Here is a 27,958-nt window from a genome sequence, read left to right as displayed (position 1 = left end):
GAGTGGGAGTGATGAAGGGAGAGAGAGAGGGACGGGAGGGGGAGAGAGAAGAAGGGAGAGGGGGAAGGGGGAGGCAGAAGGAGGGAGAGAGAGGAAGGGAGAGAGAGAGGGATGGGAGAGGGAGAGAGAGGGGGAGGGAGGGAGGGGAGGGAGAAGGAGGGAGGGAGAGAGGAAGGGAGAGGGGGAGGGAGAGAGAGGAAGGGAGAAAGAGAGGGAGGGGGAGGGAGAGGGGGAGGGGGGAAGAGAGAGACGGAGACAATATGATTCTTCTATTCCTGGGGAATGGTTAAGGAAGGTCTGCCACTGTTTTCTTTGGAGCAGGCCCTTTTGGAAGCTCTTCCTTCTCTTTCATGCTTTCGTACATCAAAATTCTGCAGGAAAAAAAATAGGAATTCACAGAAGGTTCTTTTCATTTTCCCTGAGTCTCTTCCTCTTCGAAATGAAAAGTTGTTACAACTTTATTACAAAAGGAATAGTAGAGGTTGTGTGTGTGTGTGTGTGCGCGCGCGTTTGTGTGTGTGTTTAAATAACTAGCGTCAGAGAATCATTGCTAACCTGTTCGCCTCAGAGATCCCTCCACAGATTCCCAACTTCTGCAGAGACCCCTACTTTCTGCCAGTTCAAATGCTAGCCTGGTAGGAATCATGGCAACTTGAGAAATGACTGGGCTGCCCAACTACAACTGCCACCAGTCCTAGTCCTCATGATCCACTGTGAGGGATAATAACAGAATAACAGAGTTGGGACATTGGAGATCTACTCCAATCCCCTGCTCAAGCAGGAGACCCTATACCAGTGTTGGCGAACCTTTTCGGCACTGAGTGCCGAAACAGGAGTGGTGTGTGTGTGTGTGTGTGTGTGTGTGTGTGTGTGAAGATCTTCCAGTTTCCGGCAAGCGCCTGTGCGCCAGCCACCTGGTCTTCCGGTTTCTGGCATGCGCATGCCGGAAACTAGAATATCCTCTTCCCGGTGTGCGTGTGCGCGGACTGTGCAGCTGCTCTGGTTTCGTTAAGGACTTCACATTGAGTGTGGTTTGTCAGCCAGTTATAAATCCATCTGGTGGTGATGCTGTCTATTCCACATTTTTCTAACTTAATAAGAATTAGGCTGTAGCCTACTTGGCCAAATGCCTTACTGAAATCGAAATATACAGTGTTCGTACCACCTCTCTGGTCCACCAGCTTATGCGTTATTGTAAACCGCCCAGAGTTACCTTGTGGTAAAATGAGCGGTTAATAGATTTAATAAATAAATACTTACATTTTAAGGATAGCTGATCGCTTTCCCAGCATCATAGCGACAAAGTCACGGTAGTTGATGGTTTCTCTCATCCCTCCTGTGACTTCAGTGATCATTTTTTTCAGTTCTAGGTGGGTCTTGGCTGCACCCAACTTTTCCAACATCCGCTTCAGAGCCATGATATCTTCAAGGAACAGGAGGGACAAGAATGAACCACAGTAAAAAGGAAGATAATAGGTATACAAAACACACCAGCTTCTAAAAAAAGAAAAGATAGGATAGGATGCACTAGAAGTTATTTGGCCAAGTGTAATTAGACACATAAGGTATTTGTCTCAGGTGCAGAAGCTCCCACTGTACATACAAAGCAACAGAGTAATAATAATGATTATTATTTATAATAATGATAATAATAATCAATGACACCAATAAGGGGATAGCAGAGAAGATGAAAAGGATAACAACAACAACAACAACAACAACAAGGGCCGCGGTGGATGTTGGGGTCCCTAGACCAGTGTTTCTCAACCTTGGTGACTTGAAGATGCCCGGACTTCAACTCCCAGAATTCCCCAGCCAGCGAATGCTGGCTGGGGAATTCTGGGAGTTGAAGTCCGGACATCTTCAAGTCGCCAAGGTTGAGAAACACTGCCCTAGACATCCGTCGACAAGTGGGCTACAAGTGGACCAGCCAACAAAACGACAAAAATATAGTGCAGATGAAAATCGTGCCATAATGGCCTGTTATTACAACTCATAGCCAGAAAAAAGAGGCTGTTTAAAGCGAATGTATGGATTATGGAAACAACAATATCCAGATTCAAATGTTAGTGAACAACAACTAGCAGATCAAAGGTGATTTATTATACGGAATAAATAGCAATAGCAGTTAGACTTATATACCGCTTCATAGGGCTTTCAGCCCTCTCTAAGCGGTTTACAGAGCCAGCATATTGCCCCCAACAACAATCCGGGTCCTCATTTTACCCACCTCGGAAGGATGGAAGGCTGAGTCAACCCTGAGCCGGTGAGATTTGAACAGCCGAACTGCAGAACTGCAGTCAGCTGAAGTAGTCTGCAGTGCTGCATTTAACCACTGCGCCACCTCGGCTGAATAAAGTGTTTAGTGAAGTTGAACTTGAGGAAATTCAGGCAATTTGCAAAAATAAAAAACAAGCAGAAACAACCAATATTCAAGACACAATTAAAGACATTGTAGTAGAACTCCCAGAAGAAAATGTCGGGGAGGAAATAACAACACTACCACTAGAACCAGATATCATTGAACCAACTGATGAACTAAATCAAAAACAAAAAGAATTGAAGGACAAAATCATGGAGCATTTTCTGTCTAATGAGGAAAGGCAACGTTTACCATCATTAAAAACTGTGCCTAAGAAAATTTTGGCCCCTATTATGAAAACAGTTAATGCAGTGCTTTCAACAATCAAACCAGGATCCATCTTGGAAACGAATCAGTTAATGTACAGTGCAGCTGTAATAGTCATTAAAGAACTAGACATTAAAATCAAAGCACCTAGTCACACAACGGAAAAAGCATCAAAGCCAAAGTGGAAAATCCGATTAGAACAAAAAGTCAAAAAATTAAGGGCAGATGCTAGTAACTTAAAGAACAGGCATGAGCAACGGCTTAAAAACAACAAAATCATAGATCAGCTAATCAGAAGATATAGATTGGATACAAGAAACATCAATGAAGCTGTAGAGATTGTAAAACAGCAGATAACAGCAACACCTAGAAAAATTGAAAGATATGAGGCACGAATCATCCAATATAAACAAAATCAGCAATTTCGATCAGACCAACGGCGTTTTTATCAAAGTCTTAATGTGAATGGTGACACCAAAAGTGAAAAACCAGAAAAGCAGGCCACAGTTGAATTCTGGAAAGAACTGTGGGAAAATGCAAAGGACTACAATAAGGAAGCAAAGTGGATACATGACTTTGAGAAAAGCATTGGCAACAAACAAATGCAAGTATTAGAAATAACAACTGAGATGGTCAAAAATCGAGTAAAAAAGGTAAAGAATTGGACATCACCTGGAAAGGACCAATTACATGGTTTCTGGCTCAAATATCTGACCAGTTTACATGCAATATTGGCCAGGCAACTGAATGAAATTTTACAAAAGGGCCAAATTGATGAATGGTTGACAACTGGAAAAACATACTTGATTCAGAAAGATGCAACTAAAGGAACAACACCTGAAAACTACAGACCAATAACATGCTTGCCAACAACCTTCAAATTACTCACAGGCATTATTGCAGATAACATGATGGATTATTTGGAAACAAACAACATCTTGCCAGTAGAGCAGAAAGGCAACAAAAGAAGGAGCAGGGGCACAAAAGATCAGCTCCTAAGTGATAAAATGATATTAGAAAATTGTAAGAACAGAAAAACGAACTTGAATATGGTCTGGATTGATTACAAAAAGGCATTCAACTCATTGCCACATAGTTGGATCATAAAATGCTTAGAAACAACTGGCATTAGCAAAAATATTACATCCTTTACTGAAAAGGCGATGAAACAATGGAGAACTGAGTTGGCAGTAGGGAATGAGATCTACGGAATGGTTAATATCAAGCGAGGAATTTTCCAGGGTGATTCACTTTCACCTCTTCTCTTCATCATCACAATGATCCCACTATCAGTAATCTTTAAAAAAATGAAATTAGGCTACCAAACAGCCAAAGAACCTGAAAAAAAATTCACATTTATTATATATGGATGATTTAAAACTCTATGGAAAGTCAGAAATAGAAATCCAATCACTGACAAACACAGTCTGAGTATTCAGCACCGATATTTCAATGCAGTTTGGCATGGAAAAATGCGCCACTGTATCCATAAAAAGGGCAAAATAACTACATGTGAGGGGTTTGAAATGCCCAATGGCCAACTAATTAAATGCAGCGGAAATGAAGCCTACAAAATACTTAGGCATTCTGTAGTTGGATAATATCAAGCATGGAGAAGTAAAAACTATTGTCAGGGGAGAGTACACCAACAGAGTTAGGAAAATTTTGAAATCTAAATTGAATGGTGGAAATACAATCAAGGCCATAAATACCTGGGCAATACCAGTTATAAGATACACAGCTGGCATAGTTAACTGGACACAAGCTGATTTGGACATTTTGGACCGAAAAACCAGGAAACTAATGACAATGCACTACAGTTTACATCCACGTGGTGATACTGATAGACTATACCTGCCCCGAAAATCAGGTGGCAGAGGATTATTGCAAATGAAGCAAATAGTTGAAGAAGAAAAACATGCACTGGCTAATTATTTAAAAGAAAGTCAAGAACATCTATTAATCGAAGTAAAGAACAAAAATCTATTGAAAGTCCAATAGACGAAACAAGAATACAGAAAAGATATGATAAAATCAAGAATGGAGAGTTGGCAGAACAAAGCATTGCATGGCCAATTTCTGGAAAAAATAAAAGATAAAGTGGACAGTGAAAAAACTTGGTTATGGTTAACAGCAGGTACATTAAAGAAAGAAACAGAGTCACTAATCCTGGCTGTGCAAGAACAAGCTATCCGCACAAATGCCATTAAGGCCAAAATCGAAAAATCCTCTGATGATGCCAAATGCAGACTTTGCAAAGAAGCTGATGAAACTGTTGATCACATACTCAGCTGCTGTAAAAAAATTGTGCAGACTGATTATAAATTGTGGCACAATTCAGTAGCACAAATGATCCATTGGAATTTGTGTAAAAATTATAATATTAAAACAGCAACAAACTAGTGGGAACATAAGCCTGAAAAAGTCACCGAAAATCAGAAGGTCAAGATCTTGTGGGATTTTCGCATACAAACGGACAAAATACTGGCGCATAATACACCAGACATCACACTGGTTGAGAAAAATAAGGTTACAATCATAGACATCGCAATACCAGGTGATAGCAGGGTCGATGAGAAGGAATATGAAAAAATCGCAAAATACCAGGACTTAAAAATCGAAATTCAATGATTATGGCACAAACCAGCAGTGGTAATTCCAGTGGTAATTGGCACACTGGGTGCTATTCCAAAAGCACTGGAATTACATTTAAAACAGTTAAAAATGGACAAAATCCGCACTGCTCGGATCTGCACGCATATTACGAAAATACATTACGACGTCCTGGCCCCTGGGTGGGGCCTGACTAGTAATCAATGCCAAATCCAGCGAAATAACTGGCCGCTGTGATACAATTCTGTTGTTGCGAATAATAATAATAATAAAAAACAGTCAGACAAAATAGATGAATAAACTTAAATATAAGACAGTACTGTGAGGATTAAGTGTTCATCAGAATGATGGCATGTGAGCAAAATACTGCTCTTGTGTACAGTTGTTTTGGCATATAATACCCTATAGTGGAGGGGGGACTTAGTGGCTCACATGGTGAGATGCTGCCTCTGCGCACTGCCGAGGTTGGCAGCTTGATTCCTGTGAGCAAAGAAACTGGGTAGGGGCAAGAAAGGAGCCTCCCCCTACTGCCTACTGGCATTCAGGCATCCTGCGGGTAAAAGGTAACATCGCCGGGAAAAAATGCCTATCACAGAGTAAGCCAGCCACCTCAATGATCCCAGGCTAACATGTGCCATACACTAAAACAACAACAACAACAATCCTATAGCGGCATTCCGAGGGGAGGAGTTGAAACAGGTTATGTCCAGGACCATGGTTTATGTCCATGACTATGGTGAGTCACTTAACGACCACAGCAAAAAAAGTCATAAAATTGGGTCAGACACGTGACGATCCAGTTAACAATCAGCAAGACTTAACAACCGTAATTCTGGGCTTAGTTACCATCATAAGCCAAGGACAATTGGTAAGTGTTACAAACTGGTTGAACTACTGTGTATCCCCGAAAATAAGACAGGGTCTTATTTTGTTTTGACCCCTGAAATAAGCACTTGACCTTATTTACAGAGAGGTCTTATTATTTTTGAGGTGCAGGAGGCAGTGAGCGCGGTCACCTGCAATATTTTCGGAGAGGGCTTATTTTCAGAGGAGGGCTTAATTTAGCACATCTGTTCAAAAGCCCTGATTGGGCTTATTATCCGGGGAGGGCTTATTTTGGGGGAAAGAGGGTAATATTCAAGCTCCACCTAGATCAGGGGTGTCAAACTAAAGGCTTAGATCTGGCCTGCGGGACTTCTTTGGAAAAAGCGAAGGACCAGCCCGCCGTGCCTCTGCCAGCAGAAACAGAAGTTGGAGGGTTGCAGGAGGCCATCCCAGCCAAAAACAGAGCTGGTAATGGCCACGTGTGCCCCCCGAGCTCCGTTTTCACTGGCAAAGGGTTGCAGGAGGCCATACCAGCCGAAAACAGAGCTCAGGAGCTTGTTTTTGCTGGCAAAGTGCTCAGGCCGCCAGGGATGCCCCTGACACGAGTGATCTCAAGCTGGCCACGCCCACCTTGGCCACCCCCCCCCACTCCTCCAAGGTCAAACACAACCCTGATGCAGCCCTCAATGAAATCAATTTTGACACTCCTGACCTAGAGCAATTGAGTCCAGAAGGCAGCTTGGTTTCCCAACACAGCCTGTGTTTTCAAACATTTTCATCCAAATGAGGGCTAAAAAGAATGGCAAATTAAGTCCCAACTCTCACGAATCAATAAAATGTGGCTAGGCCAGAAGGCAAGCAAGAATTGCGTTCATTGATTTCCGGTGTGGGGAACACATGCAAGGGAAGCTGTTTATTCAGCACCCTGGAGAATGAAGTTAGTTAAATTCATGTATATATTTGTTTAGGAACCATAGTTACGACCGCACTGAAAAAAAGTAATTTATGACCGTTTTTCACATTTACAACCATCGTGGCATCCCCATGGCCATGTGATCAAAATTCAGACACCAGTAACTGGCCTGCACCTATGGCGGTTGTAGTGTCATGGTGTTAACCCTGCAACGCTTTGACCAGAAAAGTCAACCTTTGGAATACCGTATTTTTGGAGTATAATGGGCACCTTCCCCACCCCAAATTGGGTGAAAATTTACCATATTCTTTGGGGTATAAGATGCACCAATGTTTTGAAGAGGCAAATTAAAAAAAAAGTTTTTGTACTCTGCAAACCTCCCAAAAATGGCCCTTTCCCCACGAAAACGGCCCCATTCCCCCCCCCAAAAGGCATGAATAGCCTTTAGGAGGATTGCAGAGTGATCGGGGGGGGTGCACCCCCAAAATGGGCAAAAAATTGCCCATTTTTGTGAAAACGGGCCCATTTTCTGTCAAAAAAAAATGGCATGCATAGCCTTTAGGAGGCTTATAAAGTACTCCTGGGGGCTGGGGAGGCAAAATTCAGCAAAAAACAGCCTTATTTTACTGTGGCACTTTATTATTAACAAGAATGATGGATAAAGCAGGATATCTGAGGACTTCATTCTTTTAATTTTTTAAAGATAAACTTCATTAGAATTTTGAAAACAAAATTTAAAAAAAACCTAACAAGAAGTAATGCTTAGAATAAAAATAGTGGGGGGGGGGGGGAAGGAAACAGAGAATAAAGACAAAAATGCAAAAATCAAAGAAAAGAAAGATTATAAAGAAATGACTTCCATTTTTTTACAACAGTTATATAAGTATAAATATAAATTAGCCCATTGTTTTAAAAATGTGATAGAAATGGATTTGAGCCAACCTCTATTTCCTGAATTAAGTTTTGGATTAGAATACAGCATTCTAATTCTGCACCTCCAGATTTAGTAACACAGCACCCCATTCAACACGCAGACCAAAATGCCTATTCATACATATTTTTTTTAATGAGTTTAGAAGTGTTTACTTTAAGAGGACATATGTTTGACTATGCTTTAAATATTTAAAAACTGAAGATGTAAGGGCTGTTTTTACAAAACAGCAGATAGATGAAGAAATAATATCAAATGGAAACTGAAAAGATTGACCAGTTCGTTTTTACACTAAATTTCTAAATCTATATTTTTGTAGATGAGGTGGCAATTTCATTTTTAAAATGGTGATTAACTTTAAATATCTTGGCTGAGAACTGGAGGAGTTGTTAGGGGGTATAGGCGAGAAAACAATCTTAACATATTTCTGTGCGGCTATTTATGGTCTGTATCATTCACGGAGTAGAAAGATTATGGTGTAGATAGAAAAATATTTCTGCCTTGATTAGTGTGAATCTCATCTGTCGGTAACACTTACCTATATCACCTTGTGCATTGAGATCAAATTCCATGTACTTCTCTGAAAAAGAAAGAAGGTCAAGAGCATATTATAAATTTATCCAAACCATCATAAATTCCAATTTTGGGCAATTGGGGTAACATAAGAACATAAGAACAAAAGTGTTGTGAGTTTATTCCATTTTATCTATACATAAGAATCTGATCTACTAACAACCAGTGCAAAATAGCACCCAATAAGAGTCAACTGACATTGGGGAGTGGGGCTCGATTTAGGTCACTTTCAGGGGCAGAAACATTTTAGCAGACTTCCGGGAAGCCCGTTTTTGTCCCTTCCAGAGCCTCCGCACAGGCCCTGCACTTACCTGGCATCCAAAATGGGCCACGTGGAGATTCCTGGGAGAGGTGGGGCGTGGCCAGCCAGTCCTTGCAACTACCGCTTCGGCAAACCAGATATAAAATTAGCATCCGGTTCATCTGAACTGATCCGAACTGGCTGAATCCCACCCCTGGGCATAAGGACTCCAGACTGATGATGCATTTGACACACACACACACACACACAGACACACACACACAGACCTTGGGCATAGCCTGTTCATTTCCTTTATGGGGAGTACCTCAAAAATGCTTTTCTAAAAGGCCACTGGGTTTTCTTGAGTTTTTTTTGTTTGAAAAGTTTTGCTTCTCATCCAAGAAGCTGCTTCAGTTCTAACTGAATGACGGGGAATGGAAGGATTTATATTCTTTGCAGTCATCTGGTGGTGAGTTCTCTCAGAGGCATTGAGGCCATTGGAGGTTTATCTATATCCTCAGAGTCCCCTGAACCAGAGTGTGTAAAATGAGTGTGGAGCCTTCTTGGGGCTTGTCAGCCTCTACTTTGCTTGCTTGTTATCGGCTGCCATAGTAACGGGGGAGGGTGGGGCCTCGTGGCATTTGCTAGGTGCTGGAGGAGTTATCGTGAAGGGAGTTTTGTTCTCACCATCTTCTGCACATGCTGATGGCTCGTGTTTGGGCCTGGTCAAGGTCAACCGTCTCTGCATATCAGCTGAATGAGGCCACTTGAAAATGCACCCCACATGACACCTTTGGGAGTTGCAGATTGGACATTGGGTTGAGGTAACTAGGGGGAGGGTCCTGGGTAAACAATTGATAGGTACACGTTCGCGCTTTTTCACCTCAGATCTTGCTTCACTTTAGCTGCTTTCATTTCGTGTCCAGTAAAAATACCTTTATCTCTATCCAAATAGAGCTGGGATTTTTCTTTCTTGGATACTGAATGAGGCATGCCTGACAGTACTGCTGAAAGGACTGTGTTGTAGACAGTTTTAGCATAGATGGCCTCTTGGGCCCCTCTTACTGACCCTCTTATCATTTAGGAGTAGATCTGTTCTACTCTGCCAAGCTGCAATATTCCATTCCACCCTTTCCATTACTTCAGGTCCGCCACCAATGGCACTCACTTTTAAATAGTTCCAGTTTTTCAGCAAGGTCTTCATCTGTGCTGTATTTTGGGCTCTCCAAGAATTCCTGTAGAAGGCCAGAGAGAAAAAAAAAGTAGTTTAGTGTGGAGTACAACACAAAGAGGCAGTTTGAGGGTGAGAATAGCTGTCAGGCCTACAATTATATTCCTTTTAGAATTTTGGCCTGCCACACTTTCTCTTTATTTCATTATGCTTTTTCATTAGTAGTTGGGAGGGGGGAATAGAAAGAAGTAGGATTGTGGAATGTATTGTTGTCATTCTTTTCTAGAAGCCAAGGTCATCTTTTGTCTCTGCACTTTTACACTTGACCGGAAGCAGCTGGGTGGAGATGACAGCGTGGAAGAAGAAGATTGGACCATGTGATGGATTTGTGGGTGTGGGGACAAGATCATGAACTTTTAACTGGGTGGGATTCTGATGTAATTTCAAGAATTGGGATTCCACAGCAATGTGCTAAGATCTCTGCTTCATTAAATTGGTACTTTAAGGATCGTTTTGCCTTGGACTCTGATTTAATTCTACATGATAATTGGAACACTGACAATAGCATTCAATATGTCCTAATGGGAAAATGATGCCCTATCTTAAGACTCAACAATGCAAAGAGGCAGTTTGAGGGTGAGAATAGCATCCAATATGTCCTAATGGGAAAATGATGGCCTATCTTAAGACCCATCCAGTATTTGAGGGGCTGCCACAAAAAGGAGGGGGTAATCGTATTCTCCAAAGCACGAGAGGGCCAGACAAGAAACAATGGATGGAAACTAATCAAGGAGAGAAACAGCCTGGAATTAAGGAGAAACTTCCTAACAGTAAGGACAATTATAGCCAATGGAACAGCTTTGCCTTCATATGTTATGGGTGCTTCATCACTGGAGGTTTTTGAGAAGAGACTGAACAGCCACTTGTCTGAAACGGTATAGGGTCTCCTGCTTGAGCAGGAGTTGGAATAGAAGACCTCCATGGTTCCTTCCAGCTCTATTCTCATTTATTGAACGTGTTAAGACCATTGAGACCCAATTCCATTCATACTTAATTGGGAGTAATTTTGCTTGAACTCTGAAGACAGTGTTTCTCAACTTTGGCAGCTTTAAGCTATGTGGATTTCAACGCCCAGAATTCCCCAGCCAGCATGACTCCCAGAATTCTGGGAATTGATAACCACAAAGCTTAAAGCTGCCAAGGTTGAGAAATGTTGCTTTAGTAGATGCAAAGATATGGTGGCTTGGATATGGTTCTTAGCCAAAACCACCCTCTTTGCATTCTGAATGAAGTTGAATAAATACTGAATAAAAACGGAACATGGCTCTGGTAGTAGAGTTGTAACATGGTGATTTAAATGTGTATTTCTGCCCAGGGTGAAATTCAGCCGGTTCGGACCAGTTCGGGGGAACCAGATGCTAATTTTACATCTAGTTTGCCGAAACAGTACTTACAAGGACTGGCTGGCCCTGCCCGCGCTGCCCCACCCCTCCCAGGAGCCTCCACGCAGCCCATTTTGAATGCCAGGTAAGTACAGGGCTTGTGTGGAGGGCAAAAAATGTGCCTCCTGGAAGTTCCAGAAGTCTGGAAATGGGCTTGGTGCCTGGGGAGAGGCAGTTTTCACCCACCCGGAGACTCGAGGAAAGCCTCTGGAGCCTGGGGAGGGTGCAAATGCCTCCCTGCTCTGGTGCAGGAGGCCAAGTAGGCTATGCCCGCTGTGACCACACCCACCCACCCAGCCGTGGCACAACAAAACCGCGGTCCACTAAAGCGCGTCCGATTAAAGCGCGGCGTTGACGTCATCAGTAGCGCGACAACAGCGACCACGAAGAAAAAAGGGCGCTTTAAAAAGCACTTTGAAAGCAAGCCAATTCACGTTAAGGTAAGGGTTAGGTTTAGGTTTAGGGTTAGGGTTAGGGTTAGGGTTAGGTTAAGGGTTAGGGTTAGGTTTAGGGTTAGGTTAAGCGTTAGGGTTAGGTTTAGGGTTAGGTTAAGGGTTAGCGTTACGTTTAGCGTTAGGTTAAGGGTTAGGTTTAGGGTTAGGTTTAGGGTTAGGTTTAGGGTTAGGTTTAGGGTTAGGTTTAGGGTTAGGTTTAGGGTTAGGTTTCGGGTTAGGTTTCGGGGGGTTAGGTTTAGGTTTAGGGGTTAATTTTAGCTTTAGCGCTCACAGCGTGCTTTTTTCATCGCACTGTGATGACGTCAGGTACGTGGTTTCGTCGAGCGCGCTTTAGTCGACCGCAGTTTTGTGGTGGAACCCCACCCAGCAACCAGGCAGAGAACGGGTTGCTAATTTTTTTGAATCCAACCCCTGTTTCTGCCCCAAAATGACATGGATTCCTTTTAATTTAACTCAGATGAAGGCTGAATGATGGTCTTCCAGATTTTCAAAGATATCGGGTGTCTATATTTTGACGTTTGAAATTTCTTTGAATGTTAATAGCTCAGATTGATATTTATGTTGTTGGTTTGAGCTCCCAGTTTGGCGATTTGGTTGCAAACAATCCAAAGCGCACTGAAGATGTTTCCTCGAATGGGGACAAACACATTTGCAACCAAATCGCTAAGCTCGGAGCTCAATCCAACAACATACTTTGACTTTTATTATTAAGCAGAACAGGAGTAATTTTGACTACCCACTGGTAGGGGTTTAGCTAAGAAAGCTATTATTTGATTCATTTGAAAAATACGGCGTGCTTGGCTTTAATTTCATTCAGTTATTTTTCTTGATTTTATTGCAGCAAGATATATTGGAAAGACTTTGGGGTTAAGGCTTAAATTTGATCCCAATTCCCATCCTGATCCTTTTTGATTACAGTAATTTAAGACTTTTTGGGGGAGAACCTAGGCAGGAAAAAGATATTAATATTTAACTCAACTAGTCATTAAAAATTCTTTTAAAGTTTTGAGAGGCTTCAGAAAAAAAATTGGATTGCCTAAAAATGGTCAGTCGCACTATATCCAATTCAATGGTGGGATTCAAATAATTTAACAACCGGTTCTCTGTCCTAATGACCAGCTGGGTAGGCGTGGCTTGGTGGTCATGTGACTGGGTGGGCGTGGCCAACTCAAGGTCACTCAGGTTGATGGGTTCTCTGCCTTAGCTGTTGCAATGTAATAAGGGTTAACCGGAGAGGCAGTTTCTGTAAGCAGGGCAATAAAGATTAGGCTAGAAACAACACTAGAATGTTTCCTTCCTGCCTTCCTTACAGGATTAGCCCTGTAAAGTGGAAAAAAACCAAAGGAGATTTCTTCCAACAACCGGTTCTCTGAACTACTTAGAAAGTTACCAATCGATTCTCCCGAATAGGTGCAAACTGGCTGAATCCCACCACTGATCCAATTAAAACGTTGTTGATATTCCAATGCAGCTGGCTGCATTGCCAGCTGCTGAAATCACTAGCTGTGTTACAAAAGGTCTTGCTTGTATTTCAAAGTATAGGGAGAGGAGGGAGGGTCTAGGACAACTCATCGTGGTCAACTCACCAGGGGACTAAAGTTACTTTCATATCGAAGAATTGGTGGAATAAAATCACTAAAGAAAGGATGCAAAAGGAAGGATAGAATGAAATGCGAACGGCAAACATTAAAGTTGTTTAATTATTTTTAATATTTAAATTGAATTGTTGAACTGTCTTGCAGTATATTGTCCGGGGTGGGTTGGCTACGGAGGCTTGTCCCATTCCGGAGGCAGGGAGTTCAAAGAAGTAAAGATGGGCAGTATGATCATATAATGAAAGCCTTGGGGTCTGGATCATGTGGTCACAGCTGCTGCCTTAATATTAGACCTCTTCAAATATAAAATTGCATTATTATATAAATTGAGATGTATTGTTCCATTTAACTTTAATCTCTCTCTCCCTCCCTCCCTCTACCTCCCTCCCCTATTATTCTATCCAGACTAAGCAGGGGTTTGGACCAGAAGACCTCCAAGGTCCTTTCCAACGCTGTTATTCTATTCTATTCTATTCTATTCTATTCTATTCTATTCTATTCTATTCTATTCTATTCTATTCTATTCTAGCCATTTATCCATCCATCCATCCATCCATTCATACATCCACCTACCTACCAGTGGTGGGATTCAAAATTTCTTACTATTGATTCTATGGGCGTGGCTTTGTGGGCATGGCAGGTGAAGGATACTGCAAAATCCCCATTCCCTCCCCATTCTACTAACCTGCTTTCCAGCTCTGTTCTCCTGTGCAGGGCAACAAAAGAAGATCTGCTGGGAGGCAGCAGGGGCGGGGCCAGCCTATTTCCCAGTTCTCTAAACTACTCAAAATTTCCGCTACCAGTTCTCCAGAACCTGTCGGAACTGGCTGAATACTACCTCTACTACCTACCTACATCTATCCATTCACCTACCTACCAGCCACAATCTACCTACCTTCCTACCTACCTATCTATCCATCCCTCTATCTATCTAATTCATCTCTTTGATCCTCTCCCTTGTACTTTAGCAAGTGAAACAATCAAAATATTATTAGGAAATCAGATTGAAGAGGGCTGTCATGACAAAATTATTTTTACTCTTTTTAACAAGTATGCCGGAGCGATCGTTGCTATTTTCTGGTGATGTTCTTGGTGGTGGTGAACATAGATGAGCTATTTTCAAGGCAGATGCATTTCTGAATATATCCCAACTTTTCCAGTGAAAGCTGTTCTTCTGTCCTTGTTGAAGGCAGTGAGGAATCTGGTAAGGCAAACTCTCTGAAATGATGACCCAATATCTCATGGGTTGCCCAGTGTTATAATCTATGTTAGCCACTAGGGGGCAGCTAAACTATAAGGTTAGATGGGGCCAGGGACAAAACTAGAATTTCAACAGTGTTGGTGGGTGCATTCACAATATAGTCATGGTTTATATCATCACTTTGAGGTGAAGAATCCAAGCCTGGTTTTTAGAAATGTAACATATCTTCCAGAAATTTCAGATGTACAGCAGGAGATTCAGCTGCATCCCTTACAATCAGGAGGAGTTAACAGACAGATATAATCAAGACTGTGTGAAGTGTTAGTACCACTTTATAATGCCTTGATAGGATCACACTTGGAATATTGCATCCAGTTTTGGTTGCCATGATAATAAAAACAAGATGTTGAGACTCTAGAAAGAATGCAGAGAAGAGCAACAAAGATGAAGTTGAAGTTTGTTTTATTTATATGCCGCCCTATTCCGGGAGGGACTCAGGGCGGCGAACAACTCAGAGGGGGAAAGGGGACACAAATTACAATACAAGTAATTAAAACAACCAAGAATCACACAGCCACACAAGTCAAGTGGGGAAGGGAACTCATCAACCCCAGGCCTGCCGGCACAGCCAGGTTTTGACGGCTTTTCAGAAGGCCTGGAGAGAGGTGAGGGTCCGAATCTCTGCGGGGAGTTCGTTCCAAAGGGACGGAGCTGCCACAGAGAAGGCCCTCCCCCGAGTCATAGCCAGATGGCATTGGCTGGTAGACGGAACCCGGAGGAGGCCTACCCTGTGTGATCTAATGGGTCTTTGGGAGGTAGTAGGCAGCAGGCGGTCTCTCAAGTACCCAGGTCCAATACCATGAAGGACTTTATAAGTTATGACTAGCACTTTGAAGCGTATCCGGAGACCGATCGGTAGCCAGTGCAGCTCGCGGAGGATAGGTGTAACGTGGGTGTACCGAGGTGCACCCACAATCGCTCGCACGGCTGCATTCTGGACGAGTTGAAGTCTCCGAATACTTTTTAAAGGCTGCCCCATGTAGAGCGCATTGCAGGAGATTGGAAACTAGAACACATGAACAGCACAGGAATTGGGTATGTCTAGTTTAATGAAAAGAAGGATCAGGGATGACATGATAGCAGTATTCCAATATCTCAGGGGTTGCCACAAAGAAGAGGGAGTCAAGCTATTCTCCAACGCACCTGAGGGCAGAACAAGAAGCAATGGATGGAAACTAACCAAGGAGAGAAGCAACCTAGAACTGAGGAGAAATTTCCCGACAGTTAGAACAATTAGTCAGTGGATCAACTTGCCTCCAGAAGTTATGAATGCCCCAACACTGCAAGTCTTTAAGAAGAGATGGGTCAACTATTTGTCTGAAATAGTGTAGAGTCTCCTGCTTAAGCAGGGGGCTGGACTAGAAGACCTCCAAGGTCCCTTCCGTCATTCTGAGTTTTGTAGTTTTCCTAGCTTATCAAATTTTATTTGCACGGCAAGTTTTTCTGATCTACAGCTCATTTCACAAAGTGACATGGAGCTCATGTGGCATTTAAACTGGGATGGAATTTGGGGTGGAGGGTGGAAGAGGGGAAGACAGAAAGTAACCATCTTATAAAAAAAAAAATTCAGCAACACAACTGAGTGTGAACTTGCCATCAAAAGATTTCAAGCTGTTTCAAAAGAACTTAACAAATACAACGGGCCTTATCAGTTTTCAGTGGGTAAGGAACTTGGAATCAGTTTCATAGAGGGTGACCAGTTATCCAACAAAAAGAGGACATCTCCTTTTTGTCTTCTTTCTGGTAAGCACAGCCTTAAAATCAAATAATATCTGGCTGTGGGGTGTCTTGAATTATTTTTGGGGTGTGTGTGCTGTTTTCACAACAGTAGTCATTAGAGTTTACATGTATTGTGACTTGTAAATTGTCTGCTTCTTTCTTTCTCTTGTCGATCAACATTCCAACTGCCTAGAGTTGAATGTAGTTATTTAATGTAAATTAAACAATTTACATTATTTAATTTATTTCCTGATTCTAGCAATTATCCTCAATCCAGCCTCTTCACTGTAGATCACATGATTCCTTATACTTTTCTGTGGTGAGACTTGGTTTCATTGCTAGCATATGTCTTTAAAAATAAAAAAAATTACTTATTTATTTTATGGAAAAATGTGACAGGTCAAGAGCCACTCTTTCTAATGCTGAAGAAAGACATTTCGTAGACACATAGGTCTAAGAGTACATCTTTTGTTGTAGTTTTTCGCTCTAATAACTGCTCAAAACAGTTAAACGGTATGTCCTTCTTTCCCTCCTTAGTTGTCCTTCCCAATTGTCCATATCTGTTCTGACCTAGGTTTCCCCAGCAGCATGAAGCTGAGTCCTTGTCCCGATAAACCTCTTTTATTTAATTTGCGGCGAATTCCTCTCCAGCAAAGTCTTTCCTCTCCCACAGTCTTTCAAGATAGTTCACAATTACCGACCTTTATCAGGCTTGGAGAGTGGCCAGGTCGATATCTTTCAGATGCCGCAATACTTGGCAAGAATGCAGGAATGAACTAATTGTCTCCTGCAAACTCCCCTCCCCTTTCCCTCCTCTTCTATTCCCTATGGGAGGGGCCATTCACTGTCCACCTGTGGCCTTACTCCCAAGTCGACACTTGTTCCTTAGCTGTTCCCTTCGTTTGGCAACTTTGCACATGTGCACACTGGGAACAGGCTCCAGCTGTTCTTCTGCCCCACTGATGTCCGATTCTGAAAGCAGCTGATAATTGTCAGACGGCCCTGGCCCCATCTCTGCCTCAGATGCAGAGTCCTCATCAGATCGTTCCCCAGACTTCAGGACTAGCCCATGTTTCTCCACAATCTCCTCACTGTCCGAATCTGCTGCCAGCTCTGTTGGCGGGCCACAACATATCCTCCTTCACCTGTTCAGATATCTGGTAGTTCTAATCTCATCTGTGACCTGTAGCTGCAAAACCCACTTTGTCCCAAAGGATCTTTTTCAAAAGCCAACTGGACTTTGTTTTTCCTCTGAGACGTTTCGCTTCTCATCCAAGAAGCTTCTTCAGTTCTTATTGAAGCTTCTTGGATGAGAAATGAAATGTCTTCAAGAAAAACAAAGTGTCGGGACTGCAGCCATATTTCTCTTGTATCTTTGGCCTGCCACACTTTCTATTATTCTACTATGCCTTTTTCTATTGTGGGAAAATGGGAGGGGGAATTGTATGGAGTTAGATGCTATGTAGCCGAAACAAAATTCCTTCTAGAAAGCCATGGTCATCCTTTGTCTCTGCACTTGACTGGAACTGGATGGGGGGAACTGCCAGAATGGCAATGGGACATTGGACCATGTGATGGACTTGTGGGTGTCGGGAGAAGATATTGAACTTTCAACTAGGTGAGGAAAACCTGGAAGCTTTCAGATTCGAGTTTTCCCAGATGTGCCAACATGGCTCTCTTAATAAATTGGAACTTTGAGCAATACTTTGCCTCAGACTCTGATTTAATTTTGGATGCTATTTGGAACTCTGACACAAAGTCCAGTTGCCTTTTGAAAAAGCACCTTTAGGACAACCATAATCTGGACCACTGAGAATCACCAACTTGTTATTCACCATCTTATTCCAGTTTAAATCCTCCATCATTCTGACTCGTTGGAAAAGCTGTTGCCAGATTCCTCTGATTTTCAGCTCCCATGGGCTACTGTACCACTGCTCTTTCCCTACAATGTTCTTAACATTACAGAAAAATCTACGGTACCATTCATGCTGTAAAATGAAACCTGGTAATGGCAAGATGGTTGATAAGGCGCTTTATATGCTGATCATTGTGGACTGTGGAAGTTGAGATTTTAAGCAACAGAGTTTCTTACTTTGCAATCTGTGATTTGAATCTCTCTGCTCATGTATTTACTAATGGGATTATTTCACCAGTAATTGAAATGCAATATGGGACCTAAGGATGACCTTCATTTCCCCTCCGTTTTAATCCAAGGCTGCAACTTTTGACATAAGATAACCGGATGAAATCCACAGTATCTGGTTTGCTGAAATTTAGAAAAAAAAGCTTATCTCCAGATTATATTATGTGCATTTGTGCGTAAATAAACAAATAAATATAAAACTGGTATAAGAATCTGTACCTGAGTTTGCTGAAGCAATATAGCGATGTGGTAAATATTCAGAGACACAATAAATCGTGAGTAAGTCAAATATAATGCCGATTGGCGAAAAGGTTCTGATAGAGGTAGGTTAAAACTTTTCTTTTTGTTTATTGATTGAAATTTCTTAATTATGACCCGGTTTAGTGGATAAGAACACTTCAATACATATCTCCGGGATAAAACGGAGTGTTAAAAGATGGATGAAAATAATCTTAAATTTGTGGGGAAGAACTAATGTAATAAAAATGAATTTTGCATCAAGACTCATATGTATTTCTTTGAGGAACTGAATCTGTTTGGATTGGGCCAAAGTCTTCCAGGGAGCTTCAGTGACTGGGTGAGGGGGAAGAAGTGGTATTCAGCAGGTTCTGACCAGTTCTGGAGAACCAGCAGCAGAAATTTTGAGTAGTTTGGAGAACCGATAAATACCACCTCTGACTGGCCCTGCCTCCATCTATTCTCTGCCTCCTGTGTCCCAGTTGATCGGGAGGGAATGGGGATTTTGCAGTATCCTTCCTCTGCCATGCCCACCAATTTACGCCCACAGAACCGGTAGTAAAATTTTTTGAATCCCACCACTGACGAGGGGAATAGAACTCAGACCTTCTCATTTCTAGTGCAACACCTTCACCACTAGACCTTGGGCCAATCCCGTCTTGGGCCAAAAATCACTTTCATGACTGAAGATAGACTTGAACCTGGTCTGACTCACAATTCCTGTGTTTGCGGCCTACTTCACCATTGTTAATGAAGGATATTACTCAATTAGCTCCATTTCCTGGGTTCAAAAACATGAATTGTTCAGGCAAGGTGAGCATCTCTCACGAGGTTCGAAATCAGTGTTTCTCAACCTTGGCAAATGTCTATGGAGGTTCTCAGTCATCCAGGTCACGGTTGTCCCAAAGGTTTTTTTTTTTCCAAGAGGCAACTGGACTTTCTTGGTTTTTTTCTTTGAAGAGGTTTCGCTTCTTATCCAAGAAGCTTCTTCAGCTCTGACTGGATGGTGGATAAATCCTTCCATTCCCCACCATCCAATCAGAGCTGAAGAAGCTTCTTAGATGAGAAGCGACACCAGGGGTTGTTAGGAATATAATTCTAATGGTTGGGTTGACAATATATAACTCATATAACAATGTTGTACCTGTTGCTTTAAACCAGTGATGGCGAACCTATGACACGCGTGTCAGTGCTGACACGCGTAGCCATTTGGGGTGACACGCACAGGATTTCATGCGATTCATCCTCGGCTCCTGCACGGCCGCCGAGGATGAAAGAATCTGTGCTGGAGGAACGGGGGTGGGGGTGGGATGTGTGATCTCCCCCGCCCACACTCACTTACTGTATCGCCGCCGCCCCTTTCTGAGCGCAGGGGCTGCTGGTAAGGCGTGCGTGCCGTGCGCACACACGTCATCAGCGCGGCGAGGGAGGACCCACAGGAGAGGAGCGCGCGAACAGTGCGCGCCTCTCTCCAGTCAGGCCGGCACAGAGAGTCTACTCCTGGGACTGTCGGTTACGACCGCACCACAGCAGGGAACAGCGGAGTGCCAACGGGAACTGTGAGCGCCATTAGCAGCAACTATTGGGGTGCCATGGACTTGTAATTGCCCACAATAACTGAGATAAGTGAGGGGGAGGTTGTGTTAGCTTGTTAGGCTAGTTAACCCCTAATTGGCTATCTATAATTCTATCTGCTGTCACTGGCCCACTGATGGAGCACCCAAAGGTTAAGTAAAGGGAGTGGTAGTGGCAGTGGCCGACCCTTTCAAGAGACATGGAGCGAGATGTATGGCATTATAGAAAAAAATGGCAGATCATTTTGCGTTCTATGTACTGAAACGGTAGTAAACAGAACGTGGAATATAAATAGACATTTTGAAACTAATCATTCCCAGCTCTTGGAAAAAAGTGAGGATGAAAGGAGGGAATACATTTCCAAGAAGCTACACCTTTATAAGAGCCAATCTAACTCCATCCTTAAATTTATGAAAGGCTCTACAAATTTAAACTCTGCAAGTTTGAGCATTGCTCACTCCATAGCTCAGCATGCAAAAGCGCTTAACAAAGAAGTTACTAAGCAGGTATGTTAAATAATTTGTTTTTGGTTTATTAAATACAATTATATATTGCAATTATACATTTTTGTAGTTTAAACTATAAATTGCGCAAAATTATGTTTTTGTCGAAGTGACACACAACGCGAGTTATGCTCGATTTTTTGCCGATTTTTGACACACCACGCCAAAAAGGTTGCCCATCACTGCTTTAAACATACTGTAAAATGTGTTTGAGTGCTGTTTTCCTCAATTGGCCATAAGAGGGAGCCAGAATGACTGTTAGCTCTCTCTGTTTGTTAGATGCTGGGCTGATCCGGAAGTGCCGTGAGCTATTGTAGGTTTTGCAACTGTTAGCAAACTTTGAATACTGAACTGATTATATGATACTGGACTATGTTATTTGGATTATCCCTTTACTGAAAGACATTGATGACTGACTGACTTATCCGTGTATGACTTGGATTGTTTGATGGACTCTGATACCTCTATTTCCACAAAAGTAAAAGCTTATTAAAACTGCAGTGTCTCTGCTGGTTTGTGTGTTCTCCAACACAACTCTCACAACACTTGGTTGAACGTACTAGCTCTACCAAAGGGGAGCTTACCTAACAGAGGTGGTATTCAGCCAGTTCTGACCGGTTCTGGAGAACCGGTAGCGGAAAATTTGAGCAGTTCGGAGAACCAGCAAATACCACTTCTGGTTGGCCCCGCCCCCATCGATTCGCTGCGCAGCTGATCGGCTGCCCTGGAGTGGGGTGGAAATGGAGACTTTACAGTTTCCTTCCCACAGCAGTGGGGAGGGAAAGGGGATTTTTCAGTATCCTTCCCCTGCCACGTCCACCAAGCCACTCTCACTAAGCCATGCCACGCCCACAGAACCAGTAAAAATCTTTAAAATCCCACCACTAAGCGTAACGTCTTCAAAGAAAAACCAGAAAGTCCAGTTGCCTTTTGAAAAAAAAAACACCTTTGGGTCAACCTTGGCAACTTTAAGATGTGTGGACTTCAACTCCCAGAATTCTGGGAGTTGAAGTCCACACATCTTAAAGTTGTCAACATTGAGAAACACTGCTGAGAAATGATTGGTTGATAGTGTGTGGTGTAAACACAAACTTGAGCCTTACCTTGTTGAGGGAATCTAACAACTCCTCTTGCTGAACCTTCAACGCCCCATAGGCCTTTCCTCCTAAGGGAAGGAGAAAACATTTAACAGCCATATAAAGTTGTCCACAAGTCTTTGCCTTTCTTCCCACATGTTCCTCTGGGCCTTATCCAGTGTTTACAGTTCCCCTTTTCGTGGCAGTTTCTTGATGAGAAACGGGGCGAGCTGTTCCTCTCCTTGGGTTTTGGTTTGCTGTAAATCTTGGGCAATCAAAGAGGAACTAAACCAAATATTCTGACTCAGTGTTTTTTTCCGTCGATTCTCCCCACTCCCTCACCCCCCAACAGCAAAGAGGAAAAGGGAAAGCTGTAAACAGCCACAGGTCGTCCTCAACTTACGGCCACATTTTTTGTCGTTAATTGAGACATTTGTTCATTAGGTTTTTGTCACATTTTACAAAATGTCTTGCCCCAGTTATTAAGTGAATCAGTTCTTCAGTTAATAACATAAAAACTTCCAACACTAGACGTTTTTAGGAAGATGTTGGCTGATCATTTGTCTGAAGTGGTGTAGGCTTTCCTGCTTAGGCAGGGGGCTTGACTAGAAGACCTCCAAGGTCCCTTCCAACTATGTTTCTGTTCTATTCAACATGATTGTTAAGTGAATCTGGTTTTCCCCATTGACTTTGCTTGTCAGAAGGTTGCAAAAGGGGGGGAGGGTGTTACATGACCAAGGGGCTAAGCAACCAACATAAATACAAACCAGTTGCCAAGCATCTGAAATTTTTTTTGGAAATTTTTTTATTGGTTTTATTAAAGAAAAAAACACAAAAAAAGAAGAATCATCTTTCATTACCTCTTGTAGAAAGCGTATCCATTGGTTACAAGTACATTTCGTGCGTTCCTTCCTTAATCACATGTATTTCATTCAGTTTAAATTGTATATTTTAGAATTTATATATTTTACTATCACTATACCACCATTTTCATTTAATTAAGATTTTAAGGACACAGCCACCTGCTGGCATTTTTCCCCCCAGTCTCAATCAATCTGCCATATCATTATATCTTTATAACATATTCTAAAAGAAAGACGATTAATAGGATATCTAACATTTCCTCTTCCTAACATTTCTTTATTATTATTATAGTTAGCTAGAGGTTATTTACTATCTTTCTCACCTCTCCTCTCCACAGGCCCCAAAAAGCTTTACCTTTATAAACATCTCTAAACAACAATCTATTAATATGTGTTAACAAAATGACCATTTAAAATCTAAAACAATCTAAGAGATGTTGACATTTCTAGTTGATAATCACCAAAAGTATGCATTAACATTCCCTTTTTGTTACAAACATCTGAATTTTGATCACATGACCACATGGATGGCGCAAAGGTTGTTAATTGTGAACTTTCAATTGACGTTGCTTCTCTGGGCTCAGGTGTCTCATCTGATTGTTGCCTAGTTTGCTCCTCCCTCCGTCCCTCCCTCCCTCCCTCTCTCTCTCACACACACATTCTCACAGATCATTACAGTGATTGTCCATTGAGCCCTTGAGAATATCCAGATTGTTTAGGGGTGGAATGAGAAAACTCGCCCTACTAAATTGCAGCCACCTCTCCACGGCCAACTCGCTGTAGCCAACTCATCATGGCCAACTCGCTGTGGGACAACTCGCCCCAGCTAACTGGCTGCAGAACAAAATCACAGCGGACAATTTAACAATTCACTGTAATGATTTATAAATAAATTTTAAAACGTTTTAATTTTTGTCATTTACATTTCATTTTGTCCCTCCTTTCGCACCTGTTATTTAATGACACTCTTCCATCGCTCCTTTGATATTAGTGTAACTCTTGCAAGTTGGCAAGTTGGTTGTGGCGAGTTGACCAGGGTAAGTTGGCCGTGGCAAATTGTCCCACCGTTTAAGGGTAGCTTTAAATCAATTGGTGATCCTTAAAGGCAGAGGTAAGCAACCTGGTGCAGGTACTCCTTGACTTACAACTATTTATTTAGTGACCGTTCAAACTTACAATGGCACTGAAAAAAGTGACTTATGACTTTTTCACACGGCCTTTGCAGCAGCCCCATGGCTACGTGATCAAAATTCAGATGCTTAATATCTTCTTGTTGTTAAATAATCTTAATAAGGGAATAATTGAAAATTGGTATATATATATGTAGCGACTATTCAGAATATTTTGTTGAAAAATGAAGGAATAAGATTTCTGTCTGAATGTATGATATACAAGGATAATAATGAACATAAGTATACCTGATAGTGGATTGGTGGAATTATGCATAATTGAAAATAGTGATATACAAATATAAATGGTTGGTAAAAAAAAAAATCACATGGGGATTATATAAAGGTATACTGTTATCAAATAGACAATCAAGAATGTAAGGGAATTATGATTTATTGGGGAAAAAATAATACTAATTGTAATTGAACATATACTGTACAATGAAAGTGAGATATTTAGTTATACTAGATGAAAAATCTGTGATGGTAAATGTTATTCGAGAATATGGATGTAAAAACACTTGTAACCAAACGACATGCTGTATGTGATGATGCTTTTTTTTGGTCTTTTTTTGTTTTTTGTTTTTATTGTTTTGTGTGTGTGTTGTCTGTTTAATAAAAATAAAAATTTATATAAAAAAAAATTCAGATGCTTGGCAACTGGTTCATATTTATGGCAGTTGCAGTGTCCCAAGGTCATGTGATCCCCTTTTGCGACTTGTCGAGCAAGAGTCAATGGGAAAGCCAGGTTCACTTAACAATCGTCTTACTAACTTGACACCTGCAGTGATTCACTTAACAACCGTGGCAAGAAAGGTCGTAAAATGGTGCAAAGCTCACTGAACAATTGCCTCGCTTAGCAACAGGAATTTTGGGCTCAACTGTAGGTTATAGGACTATCAGTCTCCTTCCTTGAGCTACGGGAAAACAAAATAAAAAAGGTCCGTCCTTCCTTCCTTCCTTCCTTCCTTCCTTCCTTCCTTCCTTCCTTCCTTCCTTCCTTCCTTCCTTCCTTCCTTCCTTCCTTCCTTCCTTCCTCACTCCACTCCACTCCACTCCACTCCACTCCACTCCACTCCACTCCACTCCACTCCACTCCACTGAGGCGCTGTGCATTGGACTTCTTCATGCTATCCTGAGCAAATTATGGAAGTGCTGACTTTTATGTTTCATAACTTGAATGTGAACTTAAATGCTGACAATCAGATTATTGCTTTTATTTTCAGTTTAGCTCAACATTTCAAATATTTTTTTATTAAAAGTTTTAAAAGTTTTTACAAATATATACCTTCCCTCCCCCCCCCAAAACCCCACATCCCCCCCCCAACATCCCAGAGCAAATACAGGGTATAAACATTTAACAACCATATTCTAAAATAAACCAACTTTAGGATCATTCCTCGCTTGTACTTTAACTCCCCTTTTGTAAAGCTAACTTTAAACCAGTTGTAACATTCCTTGCTCATTCTCTCATAAGCTATCTGGAGTTTCTTAGTCCCATATTTATTTTGAATATAGACAATCCATCTTCTCCATTCCAGCTTGTATTTCTCATCTGAATGCTCCTTGAGATATGCTGATATTTTAGCCATCTCTGCTAAATGTGTTACTTTTAGTGTCCATTCTTGAATAGTAGGCAAACATTTCAAATATTTAAATTCAAGTTTGACCTCTGGACGCTGGTGACACCAGCAGGGCCATCGCTGCTATTTTCCTTCCTTTTCACTGTGTCAAACCTGTTTCAGAACATCGGCTACTTTAGGGCAGAATATTCATTTTCAGCAATTGCCCCACTAACCCTTGGTGATACGTTCAAAGGAAACCTTGAGCCCCCAGAAGGAAGCTTGGAGAAAACACGATCTCTTTAGAGTGATGTCTTGGCCATCCACCCCGTACAAACAATAAAAGGGAGATAGCAAAAGCTAGAAAGTCAGAAACACGAGTTTTGCGCTAAAGGCAGAGACAGAAATTACACAACCCGCAATCTGCAGGTAGAGAACTGGAAGTTGTGGGGTGTCCCTCTTTGGAGATTGGCAGACTTTATCATTTTCTACTTTCTGTGGGAAATGATTCGACACATAAAGCGCAAAGAGAGAATGAAATCTAAAAATAAGTTAATATGCGCAAAATTAAGTTTCATCCTTGTCCTTGACCGCACGTATTAGCTGACCAGCCATACAACAGGCAGTGCTGGGTTAACAAATTAACAGATTAACAGAGTTGGAAGGGACTTTATAGGTCATCTAGTCTAACCCCTGCTCAAGCAGGAGACCCTACACCACTCCTGACAAATGGCAGTCCAGTCTCTTCTTCAAAGTCTCAAGTGATGAAGCTCCCACAACTTCCGAAGGCAACTTCTGTTCCATTGGTCGATTGTTCTCACTGTCAGAAAGTTCCTCCTTATTTCTAGGTTGAATCTCTCCTTGATCAGTTTTCATCCATTATTCCTTGTCTGGCCTTCAGGTGCTTTGGAGAATAGCTTGACCCCCTCCTCTCTGTGGCAGCCCCTCAAATATTGGAACGTTGCTATCATTTTTCCCCTGGTCCTTCTCTTCACTAGATTAGCCATGCCCAGTTCCTACAACCATTCTTCATATGTTTTAGTCTCCAGTGACATTCCCCTAATCATTCTGGTGGCTCTTCTCTGCACTTTTTCTAGATTCTCAACTCTAGAAACACTTTGTATAGTGTGGTGACCAAAACTGGATGCAGTACTCTAGGTGTGGTCTTACTAGGGCTTTATAGAGTGGTATTAGTACCTCATGTGATCTTGATTGTATCCCTCTGTTAATGTAATTTAGGATTGCACTGGCTTTTTTGGCGACTTCAAATACTTCAGCCCCCTGATTGTAAGACTTCCTTACAATCCTTACTACTCAAATGAGTCAAGTTGACAACCATTGAAGCTCTGTCGGCTGACATGTTAACTTTTTTGACCACATCCTGCAGATCTCCCTGTTTCCTGCTTTTGAAGCTGGGACTCTTGCGGTGTCTCGGTCAGGAGACTTTTGACCAGTAGCTTGTTCTAACATGATGTCATTGTTGGCTTATCGGCTGAGTTCCCAGCAAAGATTTAAAGATTCAGAATAAAGCTGGAAGGAAGCTCTTCCAGTCCAACCCCCTGGTCAAGCAAGAGACCCTATATCATTTCAAACAAATGGCTGTTCTTCTTAAAAACCTCCAATGATTGAGCACCCACAACTTCTGAAGGCAAGCCCTTCCACCGGTCGATTATCTTCACTTAGGATATCCTCCTTAGAAGTTTTTCCTAAATTCCTGGTTGCTCCCCTCCTTGTTTAGTTTCCATCCCTTGCTTCCTGTCCTACCCTCAGGTGCTTTGGAAAAATAAGTTGACCCCCGCTTCTTTGTGGCAGCCCCTCAAATACTGGAATACTGCTATCATGTCCTCCCTAATTACAAAACTCTTGCAACCATTCTTCGTATGATTTAGTCTTCGGGCTTGCAAAAAATATCTGTTCATCAGATCAAGGAGTTGATAAGAAATCCAGCCCTTGCTCAGCTCAAGTTCTGCAGGCCATCTGGAAACCCTCCTGACCTGGAAAGCCTTTGGGGGTCTCCTGTTAGCCTCCTTTCACAACCCAAAGTTGTCTCCTCCCCTGGTCCTACTTGGGAAAAGCTATCTAAATTCTCTTTTCACCCTCTCTTCGATGCCTTCCACTCCCTCCTTCTCCCCTTGGGTCCCTCTGGTTCTCTTTCCCCCGTGGCTAATTTCCCAACGCTACTCTCTTTCTCAACTCCGAGTTGCAAGAGGCTGCGCGCGCGTTGCTTCCCTAAAGCCACGATCCCAAACAGCTGGGTACCTTGTGGATTCATTGGCTCTCTCGCTCCACGCCTTTGCCTTGTCTTCCAAGTGATCCCCTCCGGATTCCGACACGCAGCTCTCTTCAGCACTGCCACTCCGTGCTCCCCTTCTCAAGCGTCCCTCTTTGTATAGACAGCACAGTACGTAAGCATGTATATATGAAGTGGCCACTTCCTTTTTTTCTGCTCAGCGAAACCACAG

The 27,958-nt window shown here is 42.2% G+C and overlaps 1 protein-coding gene across 1 annotated transcript; it reads right to left on the bottom strand.

The window, feature by feature from the left end:
* Window positions 1–275: 275 nt before the first annotated feature.
* Window positions 276–27,958, bottom strand: AIF1 (allograft inflammatory factor 1). Its single transcript, XM_032208620.1, has 6 exons — window positions 27,756–27,958; window positions 21,930–21,991; window positions 9,894–9,960; window positions 8,450–8,491; window positions 1,261–1,423; window positions 276–371 (listed from the first exon to the last, which is right to left on the bottom strand). Exons 1-6 carry the CDS (start codon window positions 27,766–27,768, stop codon window positions 287–289), a joined length of 432 nt encoding a protein of 143 aa, XP_032064511.1. The 5' UTR covers window positions 27,769–27,958; the 3' UTR covers window positions 276–286.

Source organism: Thamnophis elegans, chromosome 2 (assembly GCF_009769535.1).
Source record: "Thamnophis elegans isolate rThaEle1 chromosome 2, rThaEle1.pri, whole genome shotgun sequence".
Lineage (NCBI taxonomy): Eukaryota > Metazoa > Chordata > Lepidosauria > Squamata > Colubridae > Thamnophis > Thamnophis elegans.
The sequence above is the reverse complement of the archived record's forward strand: the minus strand, read 5'-3'. Positions and strand labels throughout refer to the sequence as shown.